We start from the raw sequence: 23,931 nt of genomic DNA, 5'->3' as shown, positions 1-23,931 counted from the left end.
TAATCAGTATCTTCCTTAATGAATACTCTGTCATTTAAATACATTTTAAATGTATATTATAATTATAATTGTGAACTATATTTAAAATGGTTGCATAAAGTTATCTTAATCTTTTTTTAAATCCGTTGGTTTATAATAAAATATAGTACTTACATTTTCGGGGAATGAAATTGTTGAAATATAACACAGTCCAATAATTTTTCTTTCATCTTTTTTTATTCACTTTAGTGTACGCCTAAATTTAGTTTATGCTACAGCCAAATGGCGTATAGCGAGTGCAAACCCTGATATTGGCATATTTTCCTCCAAAAATGTGATGACCAACATATGAAAACAATCAATTGTGGTAAATCTCACTAGTAGTACTATTATATAAGGACTACCTGGGTTGGTCCATGTCTGGCCCTAAAAATCTCTGTCCAGAAGTGCACTTAAAGGCCATTGGGCCTGGGCTTTGGTCATTAAGATCATAAAATCCTGCTCATAAAGATGCTTTATTTTTTCCGGAGTGTGCTCACTGCTTAGGTTTCCATCGGAAGTCTTTATGGCAGTGCGGTAATATTTCTGTCTCCAGACGGACCTGCCCATTGAGTTATTATGGAATACTGTAACTGGCCAAACCATAGCATGGCTCAGAGTTCATAACTGAAATATAAAAAGTATTTTTTTAACTCTAAGAAGGTGCTATAATATACAATCCCCTGAGAATCTAAGTAACATTTCTTAAAATATGCAGTAATAAATATACAGTACATTGCTTGCAGGTCTGATGGATTGATTCCATAAAATAGATGTTAGGTTTTAATAAACACAACTAAATATAATTGCTTTGTTAGATCACTATTGGTCATATTCAAATTACATTTTGATGGAAATTAAATTGCTATCAATTTCTAACTACTAACTACTTTTTTCAATTTTAAAAGATACGTTAATTTATCAATCGAAACTGAAGGCATGTTTGTTGATAGATTTTTTTGCAGACGGATGAAAAATTACTACATTATTTTTTATAAAAATGTATAGAAATCAAACATAATTGTAATTCTCTCATACATCTATCTGGCACATCTGTTCTCTCTTGTCTGTCCCCTAGTATACTAGTGGGAATGATACAGAGTGGTTTCAGACTCTAACCGCAGCATCCTAACCAGGAACATAGGTATTTCAGATGGGTTTCAGGTGAAGTCCTGCAGCTTTAATTGCAGGTTTTTGTCGTGAAAGGTAGTTGGCTGCTTTGAAGAGGGACAGGACAGGTAATCTGCGACCTGGCCTCTTTGTTTAACAGACAACAGAGGGTTGTTTGCCCATTAGTGTCTCTTTGTAGTTGCTTGTCTAGGTGTGATATACACTCTGTCACTGCTACATCTACTAACTACATGATAAAGGAACAAAGATGTTGGAGAGAATGCCTTGTGACTCAACGTACCCCATAAATACCACAGTCCAGGCCCATTCAAATGACCACTAAAATGTTAAATTACTTCAATTATAACACATTATATATAAAAAGGGCAATGCTACTCATTTTCTGTCTCAGTTGAATTTATTATGAGAAAGGGCTAATAAAACCTATTAATATCCTAGCACATAATCTGCAGACTGCGGACTAATAACTGTGGTCGGTTGTCTGATTCATGGGGAACATAGTATTCTGCTTCAGCGAAGACATCTTATTGGGGGGGAAGACGTTGAGCTGTGATTGGCTGGAGGATGACATTTTGTGTTGACTCTGCGTGCCAAAGCGCAGGGACCTGTTACTCCAGATGCCCTCTCGTCGTCCCCTCCAATGTTTGCAGCCCCACGCACGCGATCCCTCGCTCCGCCTGACTGCACCCTCTCATCGCATTACTTCTGCTATTCTAACTCCTCCATCAATTATGCACTAGAATAACTGAGGGCCCTGGCGGAGCAAAGACATAAAGGGAGATCATCAGCCCAGGCGCTGCCAGCGTCTGCCTGCATGTTCCCACTGTGTTGCCACGAAGAGTGATATGGGTGCCAGGCCGCCAGCTCAGCTAGGGCACCAGCAGCCATGGCATAGATACGGCTAGGCAAGCTAGATTAGCTAGGGCACAAACACAACATGGCTATGACACAAACACAACCAAGCAATGACCATGTTGCCTCGAACATTGACTTATGGCTGAGCGAGACCCCTGGTTTGCATTGTTTTGTTGCCCCCCTCCTCACAGCCCCTAACCCCCTTTACCCCAAGATTCAATTTCACTGTAAATTAACGTTGTAAAGCAATGCATTAAAATTGCAATAAAAAAATGTAGGTTTATCATATTTTAAGCTGTTCATTGTGTCCTATGTATCTTCATGTTGAATTCAACAAGGGGTGGAGCCTATTCACTAAGGGTCCCAGGATTCTCAACCGACTTTTGTTTCTTGGAAACAAAATGGAGTCTGATTTGGAGGGAAATGGCGGTCTTTGCTTCCCTCCCTGTCACAAGACACAGCTGAAAGTCAGGCAAGAGAAGAGAGCCACGCCTATGAAGACAGAACAAATCCTAGCAGTCTGAGATTTCAATCAACAGTGCTTAACTTAGGGTGATGACAAAATCATATGATTTCATCGAAATTGCTTATTAACATCAAATAAACATGGGGGTGAGAAAACATGTATGAAAGATGGAGTGAGACAAAATGTCGACCCCTGCATTAAAGTCACGGTGGTCCTGACCTGGATTTCTTCTGGTTGCGTGTCCAGGCTCTACTGTGAGATCGCAAACAGCTTTTTAATATTTCAGGGTCCCAAAGCACCAAGCATGCTCAAATCCAACAGGAGGAAACTTCCTGTCTCCATGGGCCAGTAAGCCACACTAAAGGCCCTGCAAAGTGACAACAAGTTCATGAAAATAACACTGTTCTTTCCACACATCTAAATGTCACTTGTGTTTTTTGTATTGACTAAAAAAATCACATTATCAATGCACTTTACCTAATTTGTCCACGGGTGCCTGAAATGACACAACTATGCCAAAGATTACGGCATACACTGACAACACCCTAGACATGTTCTGGAATGCTATGGAAAATAATGCTACAAGGGGGTGGCAGGTGGTCTAGGTGTTAAGAGTGTTGGGCCAGTAACTGAAAGGTTGCTGGTTTGAATCCCTGAGCCAACTAGGTGAAGAATCTCTCGATGTGACCTTGAGCAAGGCACTTAATCCTAATTGCTCCTGTAAGTCGTTCTGGATAAGAACATTGATAAATGTAAAGCTATTATTACAGGCGTTGGTTTTTCTATTTATGTTTTGAGTTTGGACTTTAGCACGTATAGCTCTTCAGCACATGGGGCGCACCGATTGGTGTCACCTCGTTAGTCAGTATGTGTTACACCTGTGTTGGTTGCCATCTTGTTAGTGGGAAGGTGATTCACCTGTGCTGGCCCAGGTGCTATCTAAGAGTGGCTGGCCCAGTGCCCCAGTTGTCTTGATGGATGTGGAGGGTTAACACCTTTAGTTGGTGCTCCCTATTTTTATTTATAGAAAAACATTATTTTGTCTGATTTCCCTGATGTTGTTTTGCTCCACCTTTTTGGTTTGATTCCTGTCTTTAAATTTGGTGTGGGTTTTTCTTTTGTTTGCTTCTCCTTGGGCAAATTTGGTTGGTGCCCATGGTGGGTGTCTTAGATTCCAGTTGTTGTTGCTAGTTAACTTTCAGTGGACACCCCCATCAGAACCCCTCCTAAAACCCCAGCTGTTTTGTTTTGGTTGTTGGTCAGTGACTCTTTGTTAGTTCCATCTTCTGTTTGAGTGCCATTTTTGGTTTTCTTGCTGGGGAACGTAACACTATCATCAGATTTACTTTTTGAGTCTTATAAATGCTGTCAATTAAAAAAAATATCTACTCTTCATCTACCCTGGTTTAAAAAATCCTGATTGGAAAAGTCTGATGCAATCACAGTAGAAATTCTGTAGAAGCAAAACGTATTTTTTCCTCTACAAAAGTTTGCCACCAATGACACAGGGAAACATTGCCTCATGGAGAGGGATATTATCTTTTTCTGTCATTTCAAAAGCCACATTGAACCAAATGAAGTTCCAGAAGCATTTCACGGATGCTTGGATGTACCGTCGCATTTGTTTTATATCGTGCATACTTTCCTTCCAATTTGGATTAATTTTGAATAGATTATACTAGGGTCTATATACAGCTCCGTGTGCCAATATGCATGATTGGTGCCACTTGTGTGCCATAGACTTGAGAGACTGCCATCGTCCCTCTCCATCAGTAGAACTGGGGGAATTCCAGCAACACTAAAACAGACGTCATGGCTGACCACACCCTTCTGGAGCTATCTCAGACTGAGCACTACTAACAACAACCATTACTAACTAAAGACAGAGGATGGACTAAGTCATCTCTGAGTAACCTGGCTCTAGGTACTCCAGCTGCAAAGAGAACTGCTGTGCTCAGAGGGAGAGGAGACAGAACACAGAGGAGATCATTCCAATTCTCTTTCTGCCTTTCTCTCTCTATCCATCTTCCCCTGAATTGTACTCAGCCAATTTGTTCTATCCATTTATTTGATCCATTTGAAACCTGCAGTGCAAAATACAGCCTTCATTTCCTTTATCTTAGGGAATGTTCTGTAATAGGAGGCATACAGTAGATAATACAGCTAACTGCAGTTTAAAATGTTCAGACCTTACACTTTCTTTGTGGATTCTCTTTGTGGAGTCCATTTTCATTATCTGCGCCTTGGCCTACTGTATAAAGTGTAATAGGAAGCCCAGATAGCCACTCACCACACTGTACTACCTCTGATAGAGAGTGTGGTGCATAGAGGCCATCAATACAGCGGCCTTCCCAGCCCACCGCTATACTGTCTGTCTGTCTGTCTGTCAGGAGGCCTTTTAGCAGAAGTTCCAGAGGCTTTACTGCAGTCATTAGGGGCCGGCCCTGATTAATGTGAATGGTCAGGCAGGCTCTGGCTTTCTGGGGGAAGAACAGAGTGGGGTGAAGGGTCCCACAGGAAGTGTTTTGTGTCTCCACACAAAGGGAGGCTGACCTCTTAAGCCCCTTGGAGCCTCTCTGCTAATACCCTCACCGGTGCCTACAAAGACACAGGGATGCCATTTCACCACTCACATTTAAACAGCACACAAAAAGCCCAGTCGAGAGTTAAACCTTAAGAAACGGCAGAAAAGTGAACCTTGGAGCGCTGGAGTGAGACTTGGAGATTAGGGACTGGAGGGTTGGCTCTAATCCATTGGCTGGCCCGCGCATATGAAATGGAGGATGCCGACTTGCTGAGCTATACCACCGATCGAGAATTAACTGAAAACAAGTTTACAGGAGCTGCTGAGAATGTGATCTACACAAATCTTAACAGAAACAGCATGGCAAACACTTTATATCCAAATCCAAAGGATTCATTGTGTGGCGCTATGAATATTGAGTGTTGCTGTAAGGTAACAAAGAAATCCTTACCTACACACAGTAAACACAATAAATGTTCACTAACAAGACACCGACTTAAAACACCCTTGTCTCTTTAGTTGCTGTCAGTCAAGCAGAGGCAGCCTTGTTAGTATGAAAAGAGCAACAGAGGCAAGGCACCTCTCTCTCTGCGTGCAGGGTCGCAGAGCAGTGGAACTGGCTGCTTTCTCCACAGGAGGACTATTTTCCTCTTCACAGAGGGCCAGGATATATCACCACACTCTCTGACACCAAGACATCCCTGAGAAGATGGCTGCAACATGCCTGTCTCCATCCACAGGCTAAGCCGGGGCAGGGGTGGAAATACGGGTTTTGACCTCATGCAGGGGACCCATGGCATGGCCACTGTTTCCCTGTGTAACCCTGTGACCCCTCTCCGGAAGCTTCTGTTAACCATGTGACTGTGTGCCCCTTCCCCTTCGCCTCCTAACATATTTACCCTCACAATAGCCCGTCACAACTACCTCTCTCTCTCTGCCACTCACCTCTCCTCTCTCTTTCTGACTGTCTCTCTCTAAGAGTATGCTGGCCATGGGCCGCTGAGTACGATAGGAACAATAGTGTCCTTTCACACTGTCCGAGCCAGGGCTGGGAGAGGGCTGCGGTCCTGAGACCCAGTCAATATTTGGACTCGGCTGCTTTTATGTGTCCGTTTTTAATCCAAGCGGAACCACGCAGCAGGGAGCCGGGAAAAGGCTGAGGGGGAAAAGCGAGGGTAAACACTCTGAACAATGCAGACGGAGCAACTCACAATGCCACTGGGAAACTATCACAACATCAACTTGCCACAAACTGAAAAATTGTGTATTGTTTCTTAAGTGGAGATTAAAAATGAGCCGGAATAGAGAAAGCAAACAGCCAAGGTAATATCGCTCAGTGGAGAACTATCTGTGTCTGTCAGGGCAAGGATGTTATGAGGTGGAAAGAGATGCCACGGAGGCATTTTCACATTTCTGAGGTGTCCTCTAATGGACTGCAGAATCGAATCATAGTATAACTACATCCAACAATTTCTTCAGAAAAGGACAAGCACTTTTGATCACCGCCGGATAGTTACCATAGCTACCAAAGTAGTTGACCACAAGGCAAATAGATGAAAGTATTTTGATTGTCTTCAACAGAAATATGTCACATCTGTTGTAGAAAGCTTTGAGGGGCATTATCGGAGCTTAAACTGCAGCCCCTGGGGTGACAGTGCTCTTGTAGAATGCTGGAATCCCTCTCCCCAGCTGTCAGGTCGTTAGTCCCACCCCAATGAGGCTCTTTGATGAGGAAGGGTATCGGTTTCCATGGCATCGGAGACACAAACAGCAGGAAGATTAGGGACGGAACTCAGCCCTGATTCTCCACTGATCCCACCTATCAGCAACAAATAAACACCTTTGCCACGGCGATGGGTGCATGTGTCCCGTATGGAGCCAGACGGTTATAATGAAGCAACTATCAAACTTAATACAGGCCAGGTGGGGAATTGTCTAATGCCAACTGATTAATGGGCAATAAGCTGATCATTTACTTTATTTACTCATCTTGTTGTTAATTACACATGTATGAACAGAGTATTACTGAAGAAAATGTCAGAGTGGCCCCTCAACCCTGTATTACCTACATTTACACAGCATTCACACATGTATGTTTTTTATTTGGTTATTTTTATTTAACCTTTATTTGTGTTAACCAACCTTAAAATACATTTTATTATGTCTTCTTTAGCTAATTACTACTAATATAGCACATGTTTTAAAGATGGGCATTTCAAATTATGCTGTCTTTAAATCAAATCATTTTTAAATAACAAGTCAAACACTGACTTAAAATATTCATTGTGGCTCAGTGGTTTTATGTCTCCTCAACCAGATTGTGTGTCATTCAAGCACTTCATTTTTTTTAATTAAGGAGATTATAATGACTTGAGCGCCTCACTGTCACTAATTGAGGAATTTGTACCTCCAAGCATGACTGAATCATCATCATAGTTAAACTCCTGCTCCACTGCTTTTGAATCCCACTGTTTGAGTGAATCAACTAAGTGCATCAGAATGTTGCGGTTTTGGGAGGAAAATAGGAATAATGTTTATAAAGCTTGCAACAAACTTGCACCATTATCAACCTACATATGTTTGAGACAATATAAAATACGTGAAAATGTCTTCACCATTTCCATTTTTCACGAGTCACTTCCCATTTCAATTTCAGAGTCCCTGTAGGGGATTTCATGAATGGCTGAGTATGGACTGCAGGACTACTACTGCATTGGGTGCTGTTTTTCTCCTGTGGTCAGAAAAAAAGCCTCATCTGGAAGTTGTGACTATACCCCAGCAGGCTGCGAGCTCTGATGGCTGAGTATGGTTACATTACCCAGCAGGGGCCAGGGGCCCAAGGTCTAACACAGAGTATGGTTACATTATACGGCAGGGCCAGGGGCCCCTGAGTCTTTGCATGGTGCACGGTTACATTATACTGCGGGGTCGGGTTTGGATTAGGCCCCTGAATGAGAAAAAGGAGACAGTCATTTAGTTACTTATTTATTTACCCGAGGAGCCCTTTTCTCCTCAGACAAAACCCAGGCAGGGTGCCGTTGCATGGCCGTCACAGAGCCTCAGAGGAGAGGTAGGTTCTGCCCCAGCTTTAACCCTAACTACAGTCCCCTCTGTGCTGCTCTGTGATGGTTATCCCAGGGCCTGTTTGGTTACCGCAGAGTGTGTGACCTAAGCATGTGTGTATCTCTCCCAGGAGCATGCACCACGCTGGGCCTGGGCCACTGCTGAAATACCCCTCTGTGTTCCCCTCATTGTCTGTCACACACTGGGTGTGGGGGGAGCAGGGACGGGGGGCATGGCAACGGAGGAGCAGGCCTTGGGAAATTGGGAAGCTTTTCCTTTTTTTTTAGGCAGGAGCTGTTGGAATGAGCTGAGGCCACTATGGGAGTATATCAAAGATGTTATCTGTTCCAGGAAAAGAGCCACCACACTTGCGTTTATATCTCACCTGTTCCCTTTCTTTTTTATTTTTAACTAGGCAAGTCAGTTAAGAACCAATTTCTATTTACAATGACGGCCTAGGAACAGTGGGTTAACTGCCTTGTTCAAGGGCAGAACGACAGATTTTTACCTAGTCAGCTCGGGGATTCGAGCTAGCAACCTTTCGGTTACTGGCCCAATGCTCTAACCACTAGGCTACCTGCCGTCTCCTAACTAGTTCATTGCACCCACTTTACCTCAGAGTTACCACAAAAAGACAAACAAGTACAGCATCATCTGTTGACTCTGTGCAAGGCAAATCACCCCAAAGGACCAGTTTCTTCTCCCCAAGTAAAAACAAACTATTTTGAGGAGTCATGTCGAAACTATAACTGTCAGGAAAAAACCTGATCAGGTACAATGGTGGTGATGTGTTAAGCATGACACAAAACAAAGTGATACACTCATACTACAAACTATTTGCTGAGATGCAAGTCATCCAGTGTGAATAACTGTTGAGGTACCAGAGCTGTAGGGTTGATGGGATTAGAAATGCACAATTAGCACCTCTGTCAAATAGAAGTCACATCTGCCCATTCATTACAGTGGGTCATTCCAGCTATTATGAAGCCATTGCTTTACCCTTGTGAACACACTCATTGGCAACTTTGACTAATTAGAATAAAATAGAAACGGCAGATGGCAACCTAACCTACTACTAAATATTTTGTGGATTTTATTGTAGAACCACATGCAAAGGATTCAATTACATGTTATAAGCACACACAAGCTTGCAATTTATGTGCGTCATAAGCAAAACGCCTTATATTTTTCCAAGTCAAACTGGCAGATATTATTTATTTCATTCAAGGCAACATTTTAGATGTTTAACGCTTCATATGTACAGCCATTGGTTTAATCGACACTGGGATACAGTCGCAGAGAACTCTAACAGAAATCAACAGAATAATTTTCCTACTGCCGACGCACTAAAAGTGGACGCGGTAACAATCCGCCACAGCGACACATAATATCTTAAATTATCACACTAACACCCGATTTATCTCATTAAAGAGATAAGACTCATCATTTTCTATTAGTAAAATTATAGCTAAGGATGCCTACAAGGAAAGTCCTTTTCGGCGCATTCAGCAGAGCCAGGATAATATTATCTATGGATAATCATTCAGGTGTATTTACAGTATAGGATATAAAAAACTATTGATGAGAGGCCTTGTTGTTTTTTTCGATAACATGTATGTCACCTAACATACAATTTTTGTATATTATTGCCGATGTGCATCAATAAAATGTATGTTTATAGGCTATAGCCAAGTCATTGATCAATGAATCATGATGAAAATGTTCCTAATTAATGCTGTTACAAATGTCATATATGGTCCAGGGGCCATCCACCTCTAACCAATGTCAACAATGAAGTTGATGCCACATGAAGTTGGTGACCCGTGGCCAGTCCTTGACACAATTTGCGATTACGCACGAGACTCACCTGGGGTTGGTCCGGTTCCAGTAGACGGCATAGCGGTCGGACACCACCTTGGACGCCGGCTCTTGGCCATATGCACACATCCATAACACCAGGGAAACGAACAGGATCATTTCCACCTGCGGCAAAGCTCCAGAACTTGGCCACGCCAAAGTCCCTCTCGATGCAGCGTCTCGCGCGATAGAATTATTCGAATGAACAGACAGAATGAAATGATATTCCCATCTGAAGGCTTTTAAATTATAATTGCCTTATATCTCAGTTGATTCCTCTCTGGTTATAACGAACTGATTGGATTACTTCGCGAGGAAGTTATTGTGCTGAAGCTTGAATTAACATTTGGAAAAAGTTCAGTATTTGCATTCAGTTTTAGAAAAGCACAATCAGTTTTTTGTGGAATACAAAATAATTGCAATCGGTGAAGAAAAAAAAGGCTGCAATATTAGTTGAGGGTCCGTTTGAAATAAATACTATTTCAGTCAATGCTCGTATAATGTATTCATCGCAACAAGCGCATCCTCTTCAACCGCAGATGTGGAATGCCACAAATATTAAACACATGAATTTAGAGCCTTAAAAAAGATATCCTTCAGTAGGTCTACCATGAATAGCCTTTTAAACACAATGAGGAATAATTCTCTCCTCGGAATAACACTTATTGGCGCACTAATAGTTTCTGCAACTATAGGTTACGCAGCTATATAATTGCTGATATTAAAGGTAATAACAGAGCAGTCCATGCATAAATCTGTTCAATTGTTCTAGAACTTTGGAATAAGAAGTAACTCCAAAGAACCTGTGCGCTACAGACAGTTCCGTGTCTTCCTTGACGTTGTCCTCCCTCGGATCTGTGTCCGTGACTTCGGCGTTGTCGCTGGATTGTCACGGCTGGATAACTAGGATCAGCTCTTTCCTTACTCGGACCGGAGTCATTCAAATGTGCCGTGGCATAAAACGAGTTTATAAAAACCTCAGCATGGACGGAGATACTTCGATGTGTCGCATTAAACGAGGCAAATGTAAGCAGGCTCGGTGGAAAGTCGTATAGTTCTGCCGGAAGAAAAGCAAGTCAGCGCAGCGCCGGCTCCGCCATGCATGCTCCCCCACTGTGCCAGCGCGGGTACGGTTTCAGGCTTGCGCACAGTCTCATTGGTTTGAAATGTGAATGATGGGCGTTTCGCTTACAAAAACAACATCCCTCCTCATACATCTGCTTCCTCAAGCGACAGATCATTTATTTCACAAGGTAGACCTACTAGGCATTAGGGCCACGGATCCTAAACGAGATAAGAACGATCTGATATCAGCTCTGCTTTGCATGTCGGTTTACAGGTTTACACCTTTCACCGAGGTCCATACTGTCTTTACGCACACAAAGTATTTTGAAACCAACAATGTTTTGCATTATCCAGAATTGTGGCAAATGATGCTACAACTAACCACTGAATCCTTAATGCCCACGACTGTCTATTATCATCCATTGAGCTCCAGGAGTTGATTTACTACAGTTTTTGATCCTATTCAATTCCATGAGGTATCCCACTGTGTGTCTAATAATGAACAGTTCTGATAAACATGTAAACGCAGTGCACTCTGCATTACTTCCCCAAATATTTGTCAATATTTGCCTACTACGCATTCAAAATTCAAACATTGAGCAAGGGCATTTGCAAAATGTTTCTGTCTTGTAGATTTTGTAGCCTGTCAGACTGGTTCGCCGTCTTATCGGTTTGCGCCCTTGACATGCTTTACGCACTAGTCTTTCAATGTTTCTTGGCGCCCCGCAGTGGAGATAAGGAAAAGCGCTTCCTGGATAGCAGAAAGGTGGGTTATAAATTAAGTAATTAGATCAAAGATCAGGTAAACAAAAGAAATGTCATATGTGTTCTATATTATTTTATCAAGATGACTATTTTAGGTATAACATCATAGGCCTGTAGTAGGGCCGATTGTTATGGTATTTTCTTGTTATTGCAGTAACATGCCATCCGGCAGACAGCATGAGGTCCATTAAGGCAGTACTAGACACAGGAGGGTCTGGTGTGTCAAAGATAATTCCTAGTATAACCAGTTCCACGAAGGAACCTCATCTCAAAGCCTGGATAGTCAACTAGAACAGTACGCAGTCATTAATCGTTCAGGATCAAGAATATCTCAACATTCCTAACCCTCAAAACAGTCATTAACTCTTGAGTACCATTAACTACTGAGAACCATTATCATGGCCAGTGTTCCAGCTGGAATTGAACTTAGCTCTTTCATAGTCACATGCACGTTCCAAGGCTGAGATCCCACTCACACATGTTGCCCAGTAATAAGGCAAACACTATATTTTTGCAGAATAAATAGTCTGTGCCTGCTTTTCATACACAAATACACAAGACCAATCTATTGATAAAATCTAAGAAGGGACTTTTATGTACAAACTATTAGCACAATCACACAGGACAATTTGTGTAATATGGTCCTCCTTGGTTTGTGTTGAACTCACACCGTTTTTGTTTGGTTGACCAGTCTGGCTATATGACCAGTCTGGGTATATGACCAGTCTGGCTATATGACCAGTCTGGCTATATGACCAGTCTGGCTATATGACCAGTCTGGGTATATGTGATGCGTATGTGCTGGTCACACCAACAGGCCCAGCCTCTCACCCAAGTAGACTAATCCATGAGCCTTAACCACCTCATCATCCCCCTATAGCGCTTGTCCTTCTTCATTCACACCCCATTTACACCCCATATACATCCATGTTACCAGAGACAATGGACTCATTATAAATTAGGGTCAGGGCTGCAGTATGCAATGATACACAGCGTCGCGTTCTAATGTCCTCACTTTCTCATGACCTTGCGTGGCTGCCTCTGTCACACACACAAAGAAATGTGGTCTCCACATATGAACTACATGTACATATCACACACACAGAGGGAGAAGGAGGAGATTGGATCTGCCGTGCACAACTGACAGAGTTTGCACACAAAGGTCAGCGATGGGAAAAGGCTTGTTTTTACCTTTTTTTCTGTGGGTTATAAATATTCCTCATAACCCATTGCCATCAAACTGTCACTATGTGTTTTTGTTGTAATACACTCATAATGCCCCTAGAGTCCTATTCCATTAGCAAGGGATAAGCAGGCAGTAATCACATTGTAGCTGTGTATGAAACCAGATTCCCCCAACACATTTCATATCCTCTGATAATCTCCACTGTAATGGTTATGAATTCACTGAGGGCCATCTCCCTGTTCACCAATTGGTGGGTATTGAAGGTGTAAGACACAGCATAGAGCTGGGTTACCCAGAGTTTGGATTACTGCTGTGTTGTTCTTGCCTGGCTAATACCTGGAGAGTCATTACAAAGGATGGTCATATGATCTATGCTAGAAACTGAATGATGAATGGAAATGTTTCTGTCTTTTCCTTTCTTTCTTTCTTTCTTTCTTTCTTTCTCTCTTACCTTTTTGTCTTCGCCTCTTTCCCCCCTTTCTCTCATCCTCTTTCTGTGTCATACTAATGCTAGCTCCTCATGGAAAAGTAAATGTTTATCTCTCCCCCGGTGGAGCAGTTTATTTCTTGATCTCGCCCCATCACTCCTCTGTCTAAAACTCCACTGTGACCCATTCCAGCTGGCCACCCAGCTCATACAAGACTATAGCAGAGGTAAGACGACGGATAGCCTCTAATGAGAGAGAGAGAGAGGCTGAAAATACACAAGTGGTAGAGTAACAAAAGTTCAGAGAGAGAGAGGAGTGTATATGAGATGCAGGGAGGTAAGTTGATTTCGATTCAGCAAGCTATGGGAGGTCTGATCCATTCCTGTTGAGCTGGCACTTACAGGTCTGTGTGTGGCACCTAGGTGAACTTTTTTGTATACATGACCTCTGGAATACAAACATACACACAGAAACACACACACAAACACACATGCCTTGCATGCTTATGGACAAAATAATAACTTCATACATGTTTTCATAAGTGATGGTTCCCTGGTCCAAGGTCAGTAATGCCTGTGAGCCACTATTGCTTTGCTGTTTAAAGTCATTGTAAAGAAAATTAGGACTGCTGACATTGGAATGCCAGCTATTTCAGTGGGGGAAGTTCTCACCAGAATTCTACATTTCCAGATTTCTACATTGGAGAATAAGAGTGGGTCAGAGCCAATCAGCCTCAGGCAGTCACATATCACATAGTAGAATCATTTGATTTGTTCATCAAATCAATGTTATTTTGTTATATGCTTTGTAAACAACAGGTGTAGGCTAACAGTGAAATGTTTACTTATGGGCCCTTCCCAACAATGCAGAGAGAATAAAACGATAAATAATCAAAAAATAGCCCCATGTTGAGGGTCAGCATTGCGGATGTGTTGTCGCCTACCCTCACAACATGGGGGCGGCCCGTCAGGAAGTCCAGGATCTAGTTGCAGAGGGAGTTGTTTAATCCCAGGGTCCTTAGCTTAGTGATGAGCTTGGAGGGCACTGCAAAGTTGAACGTTGAGCTGTGTCAATGAACAGTATTCTCACGCAGGTGTTTCTTTTGTCCAGGTGGGAAACGGCGGTGCGGAGTGCAATAGAGATTGCGTCATCTGTGGATCTGTTGGGGCGGTATACAAAATGGAGTTGGTCCAGGGTGTCTGGGATGGTGGTGTTAATGTGAGCCATTACCAGCCTTTCAAAGAATTTCAAGGCATTATTGGGCACAGGGACTATGGTGGTCTACTTGAAACATGTAGGTATTACAGACTGGGTCAGGGAGAGGTTGAAAATGTCAGTGAAGACATTTGCCAGCTGGTCAACGCATGCTCTGAGTACGCCTCCTGGTAATCCGTCTGGCCCTGCGACCTTGTGAATGTTAGCCTGTTTAAAGGTCTTACTCACAATGGCTACGGAGAGTGTGATCACACAGTCGTCCGGAACAGCTGATGATCTCATACATGGTTCAGTGTTGCTAGCCTCGAAGTGAGCATAGAAGGTATTTAGCTCATCTGGTAGGATCATCAGCTCATTCATACATTCATATTGCCCTCTGTCCACTGATGACATTGTTCTCTCATCAGTCATACAGTTTGTTAAGTGAAATTAGCTTTGTTCAAGGACACAATATAAGATCAGCTTTGTTCTAAGAATACAAAATTGTGCACTGTTGAGTGGTTTAAAATGTCATACAGGCCCCCTAAAACACTAGGAGACTCTACTGATCTACACCCAGGTTTAATACAGTCTGTCTGGGGTTTTGGTTGCTTCTGACGACCGAATAGAGATTGATCCAGCTCTGAAACAAAGCACAAAATGGCCCAGCCATGGAATTACCCTTATAAGCAGCTTTTGTGTTTGCCAATCTTTAATAACTGATTAATTATGCATCATACACTCAAACACACATCTAAACCTCCTTAATGAAAAGGTCTAGAAATTAGTTTTGCTCGCTTTTATTCATTGCACTTTGATCTGAAGAGTTTCAAGTTGAAGAAGGTACTTGTTCATAACAGGACTGTAGGGAGATGTCATGAATTGGATGGGTAAATTAAGAAAACTCACAGCGGTGTAAAATTGATCTGAGGCCACTAGTGTTGAAGGGACATCAGTTCACGTCTCCTGTCCAATGAAAGGAGTGGGGATCATGCAGCGCGGGGCCGTGATCCAGGCCTGACAGGGTCTAGGGGAGAACAGGAGGGAATACATGGAGGAATATGAATGTCTGGCTTCACTTCCGACAGATACCTGATCCTCCTTGGGGATGGGCAATCGGCTGTGTGTGAATGAAACAGACACTTTTCAATTAAGAAGAGAAGCCAAAGGTGGCCTTCAAAACACGCTCGGAAAACACATGCCTTGTGCTCCGGTCACACATGTATAGTGGGCCCAAAATTAGTTTAGAAAAATCTAGGCTTAATAAGAATGCCTTTTCAAAGGTACACTGTAAAACATAAGATATGTTGATGTAAGGATATGATACAGCCATGGAGGGAAAATAAGATAGCCCTCTAGCCTGTGGCTAATACTTTTCAGACTTGTAAAAATGTGCCCAACTAGCCCGCCGGCAAGAGACGTTTTGTTCTCTTTTCAAATTGTAGTCTACTAGCGCTGCTGGCCAGTTTCCAAAATCCATCCCTTGATACAATATTTTTGTTACACATGTGCTACATTGTTTGGTGTAAGAGTTGTACAATATTCTACAAAGTTCTTTTAACTACACAAGCTACATGTAGCGGTATATGCTCGATACAACTGCAGTGAGTATGGGTAGTGCATGATCATATACTCCCATAGCAGTTCAGCAGTACTGACCTCATAGGAGTCAGACCTCATAGGAGTGAGTGGATCGAGTCTTCTGTTATGGCCTTAGGATAGTTTTATTAAAGCCTTGAGATGGAGCAGCCTGCCAGGTGAAACACTGAATGGTCCATATGGAAGTCAAGACCATCTTATTTATCTTATTATGTATTATGTACCATGTATCAGAAACACTTTGTTTTACTACAGCTTTTGCTGCAGTTATATTTTGTAATTGCATTGGGAAAGGGAAAGGGCATCAAACAAATGTGTTTACTTTCATGTGCAAACTACAAAGAAACAACATGTAAATCGTTTGAGAGTCACTGTTGGTAGAATTCTGTAATGTGATGTCCACTTAATTTTTTTGTCCTTTACGTTACAGTAAACTAAAGTAACCTGGTTTGGTTTAGCAAATGGCCAATCGTGTGAATTCTGGGTTTGCTGTGGCACGAGAGACTTTTAAGTTTCTGCTCAAGATGTTAGAAGAGAGACACGGATGCTGCCGTTGTTAAGTTTAAAGTTTTACATCTGAAGAGATTATGAACTGAATTAGCAAACAGACTGTTGCTTAATTTTACTTACCTATTACAAATCTATCGAACCTACTTGAATTCGCCTGCTGTGAGGATTTAGCCATCGTCACGTCAACAAGAGCTAGCCTAGGTTTTGTCAGATTGAGAGCTCAAGAGGACGGTTTTGTTTTGAGATGAGTTGAGGACTTATTTCGTGACCTGGACATCCCTTCTTTTATTTATTTTTTCATTTTACCCCCCTTTTTCTCCCCAATTTCGATCTTGTCTCATCGCTGCCACCCCAACGGGCTCGGGAGAGACAAAGGTGGAGTCAGAAGCCAGCCACACCAATGTCTCGGAGGAAACACCATTCAACTGGTGACCGGAGTCAGCCTGCAGGCACCCGGCCCACCACAAGGAGTCGCTAGAGCACGATGAGCCAAGTAAAGCCCCTCTGGCCAAACCCTCCCCTAACACGGATGACGCTGGGCCAATTGTGCGCCGTCCTATGGGACTCCCGGCCACGGCCGGTTGTGGCAAAGCCCGGGAATGACCCTGGGTCTGTAATAACGCATCTAGCAATGCGATGCAGTACCTTAGACCGCTGCACCACTCGGGAGGCCCCTGGACATCTCTTCTTTTGCATGCAGGGCATTTTCCGCCATGGGTTATAGATGGGCATCAGCCTTGGAATTATTGTTTCAGGGAGTTCGGTACCGTGAGTAACATTGGGTTTTCCATTCCTTTTGCTGGATCATTCGTCATGTCTTTGGTGGGCTCCACCGTGTGCCTACTATAGTTTGCAAGTTGGCTATGTCGAACAGTGTCAATAACTGAGTTTTATAAGCGTGGACTCTAATCACCGGAGGTTTTCTATTTTTATTTCTATACACATGTCCATTTATTGTGTTGTGTAACCGATCATTTTTATTTGTAATACATCCAAGTCAAATTGCAGTCAGTGTATGGTTGTATTTCATTGTCATACTGCAGTTATTCTTATTTGATGGGAGAACATTCTGGAAACAGTCATCTAAACCTTTAAATATCTATTAGTTATATCCCTAGCCTCTTGCATTTTTCATACAAGTTAATTTCCTGAGTTGTCCTTATTCCCATGCTGATTTAGGCGAGTCGTGGTGAGAGAATAACACAAGATATAAGATATAACCCTATGTGTGTGTTCATTTGTTTTGCTCATCCAATAATTGGGATTTTTATTTTTTTAATGTCTTTATAGCCACATCTTTTATGAGTCTTTACCTATCTTTAAACACAGCTTAAGTCCCCCGAAGGTGGTGTATTTGTTAAATTAATCTCCCAGGGAATCCTAAAGCCGCTCATATGGTGAACAATCAGTGGGGATTAAGGGCAAACCGAGAGGTGCTCCTTAAGGTATACACAGGGGGCAGAGTTTTTGGGAGGAGAACCCATGCTTTCGTACGCACAGTGAACAAATTCCATTTCACCCCTGGTTTGTGTCCCACATTGGTCACATGACTGTAATAATGCAGTGAGAGGTGAATAGGAGGAGGCAAGAACAGGACCACAGTCATGGGGAAAGGGAGGACCTGGATAGTGTACCATGCTATGACTGGATTCCCATAGTGGGCTTCGTTAGCTAGTTACAAAGATTAAGTTTCTCTTCTACACCCCGATATCTCAGAAAAAACTATGTGCCAGTGTGTGACGTTAGGTAAATGGTTCAGACTAGGTTGCTTTAATTCGGCATAGCATAGCAGTACTACATAAAGCGTTTTTGACCTATATGATGAGAAATAATGGAAGGCTTAAACTGTAGCGCACAGCCATCCTTTGAACCATTCAAGCAGATGCATACAGTGCATATATTCACATAAACACACACACACAGTGTGAGAGAGTGACACACCACACACATGACCTCACTGTGTCACTGTTAACACATGTTATGACCTGTGGATCAGCAACAGTCTGAGTGGAGCTGTGGTTCACCTCTCCTCCTTCAGCCGTGCTCCCCAGAGGCTTACACACACACACACACACACACACACACACACACACACACACACACACACACACACACACACACACACACACACACACACACACACACACACACACACACACACACACACACACACACACACACACACACACACACACACACACACACACACACACACACACACACACACACACACACACACACACACACACACACACACACACACACACACACACACACACACACACACACACACACACACACACACAGGAGAAGGGGCTTTAACAGGGCTGTGTTTTCCTTTCACAGGAGACTATGAAACGTGCTCCCCTGGGTTAGAGTGAGACTCTAATGAGGATAGGGTGAGAGCCAGGTCACGGTGACTAGTCACTCTGTCCCAGCCCGGCCAGGTCCTTTCCTCAACAACCATGTCTGTTCTGTGGTGGGAGAACAGCTCTGAAATCATACTATGGTATTTTCTAGTCTAAATTTGACAATGACAAATGGAATGGAGAGTGATCTAATCCTGTATGTCACAGTGTTACAGTTTATAATGTGTACATTTGAAGGTGTAAATTTAGATATGATAATTATATGAAATTAAATGATATACTGTGTGGATATGCTATACACATTGAAATTGTTTCAGAATACAGATAAGTATGCTGTAGATATAGGTTGAACCCTTTTGGGTTTAATGTAAACCCCTCTGTGGAAAGGGTTGTACATGGAACCCAAAAGGGTTCTTCAAAGAGTTCTCTGTGGGGACAGCTGAAGAACCCTTTTAGGTTCTAGATAGCATATTTTTTTCTAAGAGTGTATGTGACTGTACTGTAATAGAGAGCATGTCAGACACACAGTAGAACAATCAGAGGGGCAGCAGCAGAACTATTATGACTGCATTTCCTCTCTCGCCTATTGGCACTTTATGAATATGACTGTGATTACATTTTTCAATTTGATCTGAATAAAATTATAATACATTGAGCGGGCTATTGTTGTTTTCCCCTCTGCCAGCTGTGATGGAAGATGAATGCTGTCGCAATTTCAATCTCCTTCCCTCAACTAAATGGTCAAATTAGATCTGGGCATGGTTATGATACACTCTCTGGAACATGATGGCTTCATCAGCACATGTCTTTGGGCCAGTAACCGAAAGGTCGCTGGTTCAAATACCAGAGCCGACAAAGTGAAACATTTGTTGATGTGCCCTTGAGCAAGGCACTTAGACCTATAAGCTCCAAGGGTGCCGTACTGCTATGGCTGACTCTGTAAACCAACATATTTCCCTGCACCTATCTGGCGTGTGATCATAAAACGGCTTCAATTTATTTGTATTATTATTGCAGAAGGTCGTGTTTGTGTGTGTGTGTGTGTGTGTGTGTGTGTGTGTGTGTGTGTGTGTGTGTGTGTGTGTGTGTGTGTGTGTGTGTGTGTGTGTGTGTGTGTGTGTGTGTGTGCGTGCGTGCGTGCGTGCGTGCGTGCGTGCGTGCGTGCGTGCTTGGGTCAGGAAAACAGTGTGAGTTTGCATATGATGTATACACGTCTCCCTGTCTCCAAATTGCATGAAAAATAATATGTTCTCAGCTCAGACAGAATTGAGCATCACTTTGCACTCATTTCTGAAAATAAGTATTCTCTGAAGTTTTTCTGGTGCGTTTTCCAAAGCCATCTCTGTCTCTAAAGCCAGTAGACAAGAGAGACAAGCAGATGAAACATCACAATTATTAAAATAATGTGCCTCTTCTTGCCTCTTATTGTCACTCAACTCTGAGTGAGGAGTCAGTCTTTCTCCGCTCGATGTCACCTCTGTTTTCAAAATGAAAAGTATTGATCCCTTTTACCTCAAGCAGCTTGGCTGATTGAGCCTGAGAAAAACTGTATCAGCTGCCAACACTTACAACCACGCCCTAGAATGATACACGGGGCGGGCCACAACCATCTCACAGTTCATTTCAGGTGACACATTTCCTGTCAATATGATTTGGGGCTGAGTTGAGCCCAGTCCGCTGCTGTCCTATATGTTACCATGATAACAACCTTATCTATGGGATGACCAAGGCTTCTCATGTCACACCTGGACATCCATGGTGTCTGAGATAGTGGCGTTGCCCAGACGTGACCACTTGTTTCCCCTTGCATACCTCGCTAGTGAGATCTGGTGCTATGTTGACTGGAACTGGGTTCACACTGTAATCTCTATGGGAAGCAGACAGCCTATTTGAATCATCACAAACAGACCTTGTCATTGAGGAAGGTAATGCGGTGAGTCGGTGACAGGCCAGATTCTGTTCTCTCCGGACCTTGCTCCTGACTGTCATATGGCTTTGGCTGGGCTGTGTTTCTGTTCTCTCAGCTCACTGGCTGCCACTTAGATTTGTGTGACCTGTAATCGAATGACAAGGTCTGATGACCAGCAGCAAGACTGGCACACATTCCTACCATGTACAGTATATACGTATGAATGAATAAGTAGTGAGTAATGTCTCTGTCAGTATGATGGAGATGTCACCAGTTCCATATTGATGAAGTGTGTGGTTCACAGTGCAATACATAGGCCACAGTTCAGTGTCTGACCATCAGAAGTATCTTATGGAGTTTGCAGGGTGTGGAGATGGTGTACCCATGTGGGCTAAATTCCACTCCAATTCAGTCAACACATACATTGGCATATGTGTGTCATTCTGAGTTGACACCATGGAACTGACCTCAAACCCTGGTACCCAAACTCTGACTGGTTGATAGTATATTACTGTTAAATGGATGTTACACTGCACGCCATGTGGCTGATGTAGCTGTGCATGTGTGAGTGGCGTTGACATACAGCAGTCTGATGGAGCTGGACAAAGTGAGGAGGAGGAGGAGGAGGACAGATGAAGTGCATTTCAGGCTCTGTTGGTGGCTTCAGACACTAGGTTAGTGAGGTCACAGCTGAATCCACAGATTACTCCGCTGCTCAGTGAAACGGAAGGATTTGATGGTGATGGTGATGGGGATGGTGACCCCCTCCCTGAAAGAGGAGGTGATTCATTCTACAGGCTATAAATCACCCAGACTGACCCCTCAACCTGTTTATTTTACCGCCCAAACTATCCATTATACTACAACTGTCAGGAAGACCACGGCAGAGATACATGGACCAGCCGGACTGAGATGTGAGTACATGTACATTCATTGTGCAGTCACTGTGTGTGTGTTTGCCTGTGTTTGTGCGTGTGTTTGTGCGTGCACGTATGTTTGCGTGAGTGTGTGTTTGGGCTCCCGAGTGGCGGAGTGGTCTAAGACACCGCATCTCAGTACAAGAGGTGTCACTGCAATACCTGGATTGAATCCAGGCTGCATCACATCTGGCTGTGATTGGCCAGTCCCATAGGGTGGCGCACAGATGGCCGGGGTAGGCCGTCATTGTAAATAAGAATTTGTTCTTAACTGACTTGCCTAGTTACATTTTTAAAAGAAGGCTTGTTCCGACTGTATGTGTGCTCAAAGCGCTAATTAAGCTAAGCTAACACACTTGAGCTAATCAATGTTTATTACCTGAGAAACGGAGAAGGTAAACAAACACTTATCTCATGGCCAAAGGGGTTTGTTTGTATTCTCACAGAGAATGCCTCCGCTAGTGACTGTCTGCTACCTCTGTCTCATTGTCATCAGGGACTTAAAGTAAACACACTGAAACCTTCTTACGACAAACTAATAAAGCAGTTCAGACTATGAGGAGAGAACTAAGATATTCATTCCATCAATAAACTCTTCATTCGCACAGTAATCTCCACTGAATTTTTATAAGGTGAAGGGAAATAAAATAAAATAGGAGAGAGAGAGAGAGAGAGAAATAGAGAGATAGAGAAAAGAGAGAAAGAGAGAGAGAATTAGGAGAGAGACTCTGTAGACCTCAGCAAAGCGCTCAACTGTTATAGCTTGTGTCCAGTGACTGTGACTTCTCGTGACTGTGAGGCACACAGAATGTGCCCCACTCATTTTTAGCAGCTCTTTGTAACTTTTCCCATGGGAACTCATGGTCTGGGCGCAGAGTGATGACATGGCTGTTCCACTTTGTTTCAGTTGGGATCAACACACACACAGTACTCTTTCACTTTGTATTCAGCCTCTGCTACTGAGCCAGGATATGTGTGCTCTGAGCTCATGAGAAAGGCTCACAAACTTGAAAGAGATTACATCATCTTCGTCTTCATTCTGGTCCTAGTCCCCATAGACTCACAGTGCGAGCAGCGCCTCCTGGTTGGGAGATTGGGTCACTGCAGGGCAGGCCATGGCAGGACAGGGTTCAATAGATTTTTTAGTTTTAAAGTATCCTCACACGTGCACATGTCCATGCACAAACAACAATCACACACAACCAAACCATTGGCAGAAACCAAAAAAACTGAAACATTAACAAATCTAATACATGGACAACAATCACTCATCCAGTAATTACATTTCCTCATAAAAGTTGTTCCTAATAACCTTTCCCCTGTGTTTATGAAAAGTCCACATATCACAGCCTGGGCTCTCTCTGTCCATGCAGAGAAGGGTCCTCATTAGCGATGATCTTTCTGTTAATAGCTCTTCATTTCATATGAGCGCACCGACCTTTAGCACCACTAAGTCAGGGATCACGACCTGCCTCTTGTTAGCTCTCTGAGGGGACATTGGCTACATTTGATATCCCAGTGATTAGAACCAAGCCTCAGCTTTTGCCCTTTATAAAGGCTCTTTCTGGCAATCAGGCACTCCCTGTGAGTTTACCCAACCCTAACACTCTGTTTAGGCCCACAGTGCATTCAGAGGGAGAGGTGACCTCAAAGCCTAAACATGGCACTTGGAGAAACTGACGCACCGCTGACCCTGACCCTACCCCTACCCCATAACGCTCACTGTCAAAGAGTGATACAACCCCTAACCCTAACACAAACACTTTCACACACAGACGGATAGACCTTCAACCCTAATGAACGTAAGACCCACACGGCCCTTATACAGACACCCATTCACAATAATTGCAGTGCCTCAAAAGCTATAGCTTTCATATATGGATAACGATATTTTTCGGATTCTCATCCTTAGTCTGAGGAAGAGTTATATGAAAAGACAATGTACCACTCTCAAAGAGCATTTTAAGGATTGTTGGGGGTTTTGATCCTAGTCAAGAGTACATCTCTGGGCCTCCCGAGTGGCACAGCGGTCTAAAGCACTACATCGCAGTGCTAGAGGCGTCACTACAGACCCG

The 23,931-nt window shown here is 43.1% G+C and overlaps 1 protein-coding gene across 1 annotated transcript in view; it reads right to left on the bottom strand.

The window, feature by feature from the left end:
• Positions 1 to 11,056, bottom strand: part of LOC139543577 (ephrin-A5b) — a 46,345-nt gene extending 35,289 nt beyond the window's left edge. The window contains exon 1 of the mRNA XM_071349785.1: positions 9,925 to 11,056. Within this exon, the coding sequence (XP_071205886.1) occupies positions 9,925 to 10,034 (110 nt within the window). The 5' untranslated portion in view covers positions 10,035 to 11,056. The remainder of the gene's footprint in view (positions 1 to 9,924) is intronic.
• Between the last annotated feature and the right edge of the window lie 12,875 nt (positions 11,057 to 23,931).

Source organism: Salvelinus alpinus, chromosome 18 (assembly GCF_045679555.1).
Source record: "Salvelinus alpinus chromosome 18, SLU_Salpinus.1, whole genome shotgun sequence".
Lineage (NCBI taxonomy): Eukaryota > Metazoa > Chordata > Actinopteri > Salmoniformes > Salmonidae > Salvelinus > Salvelinus alpinus.
This window is presented reverse-complemented; position numbering and strand designations above follow the sequence as displayed.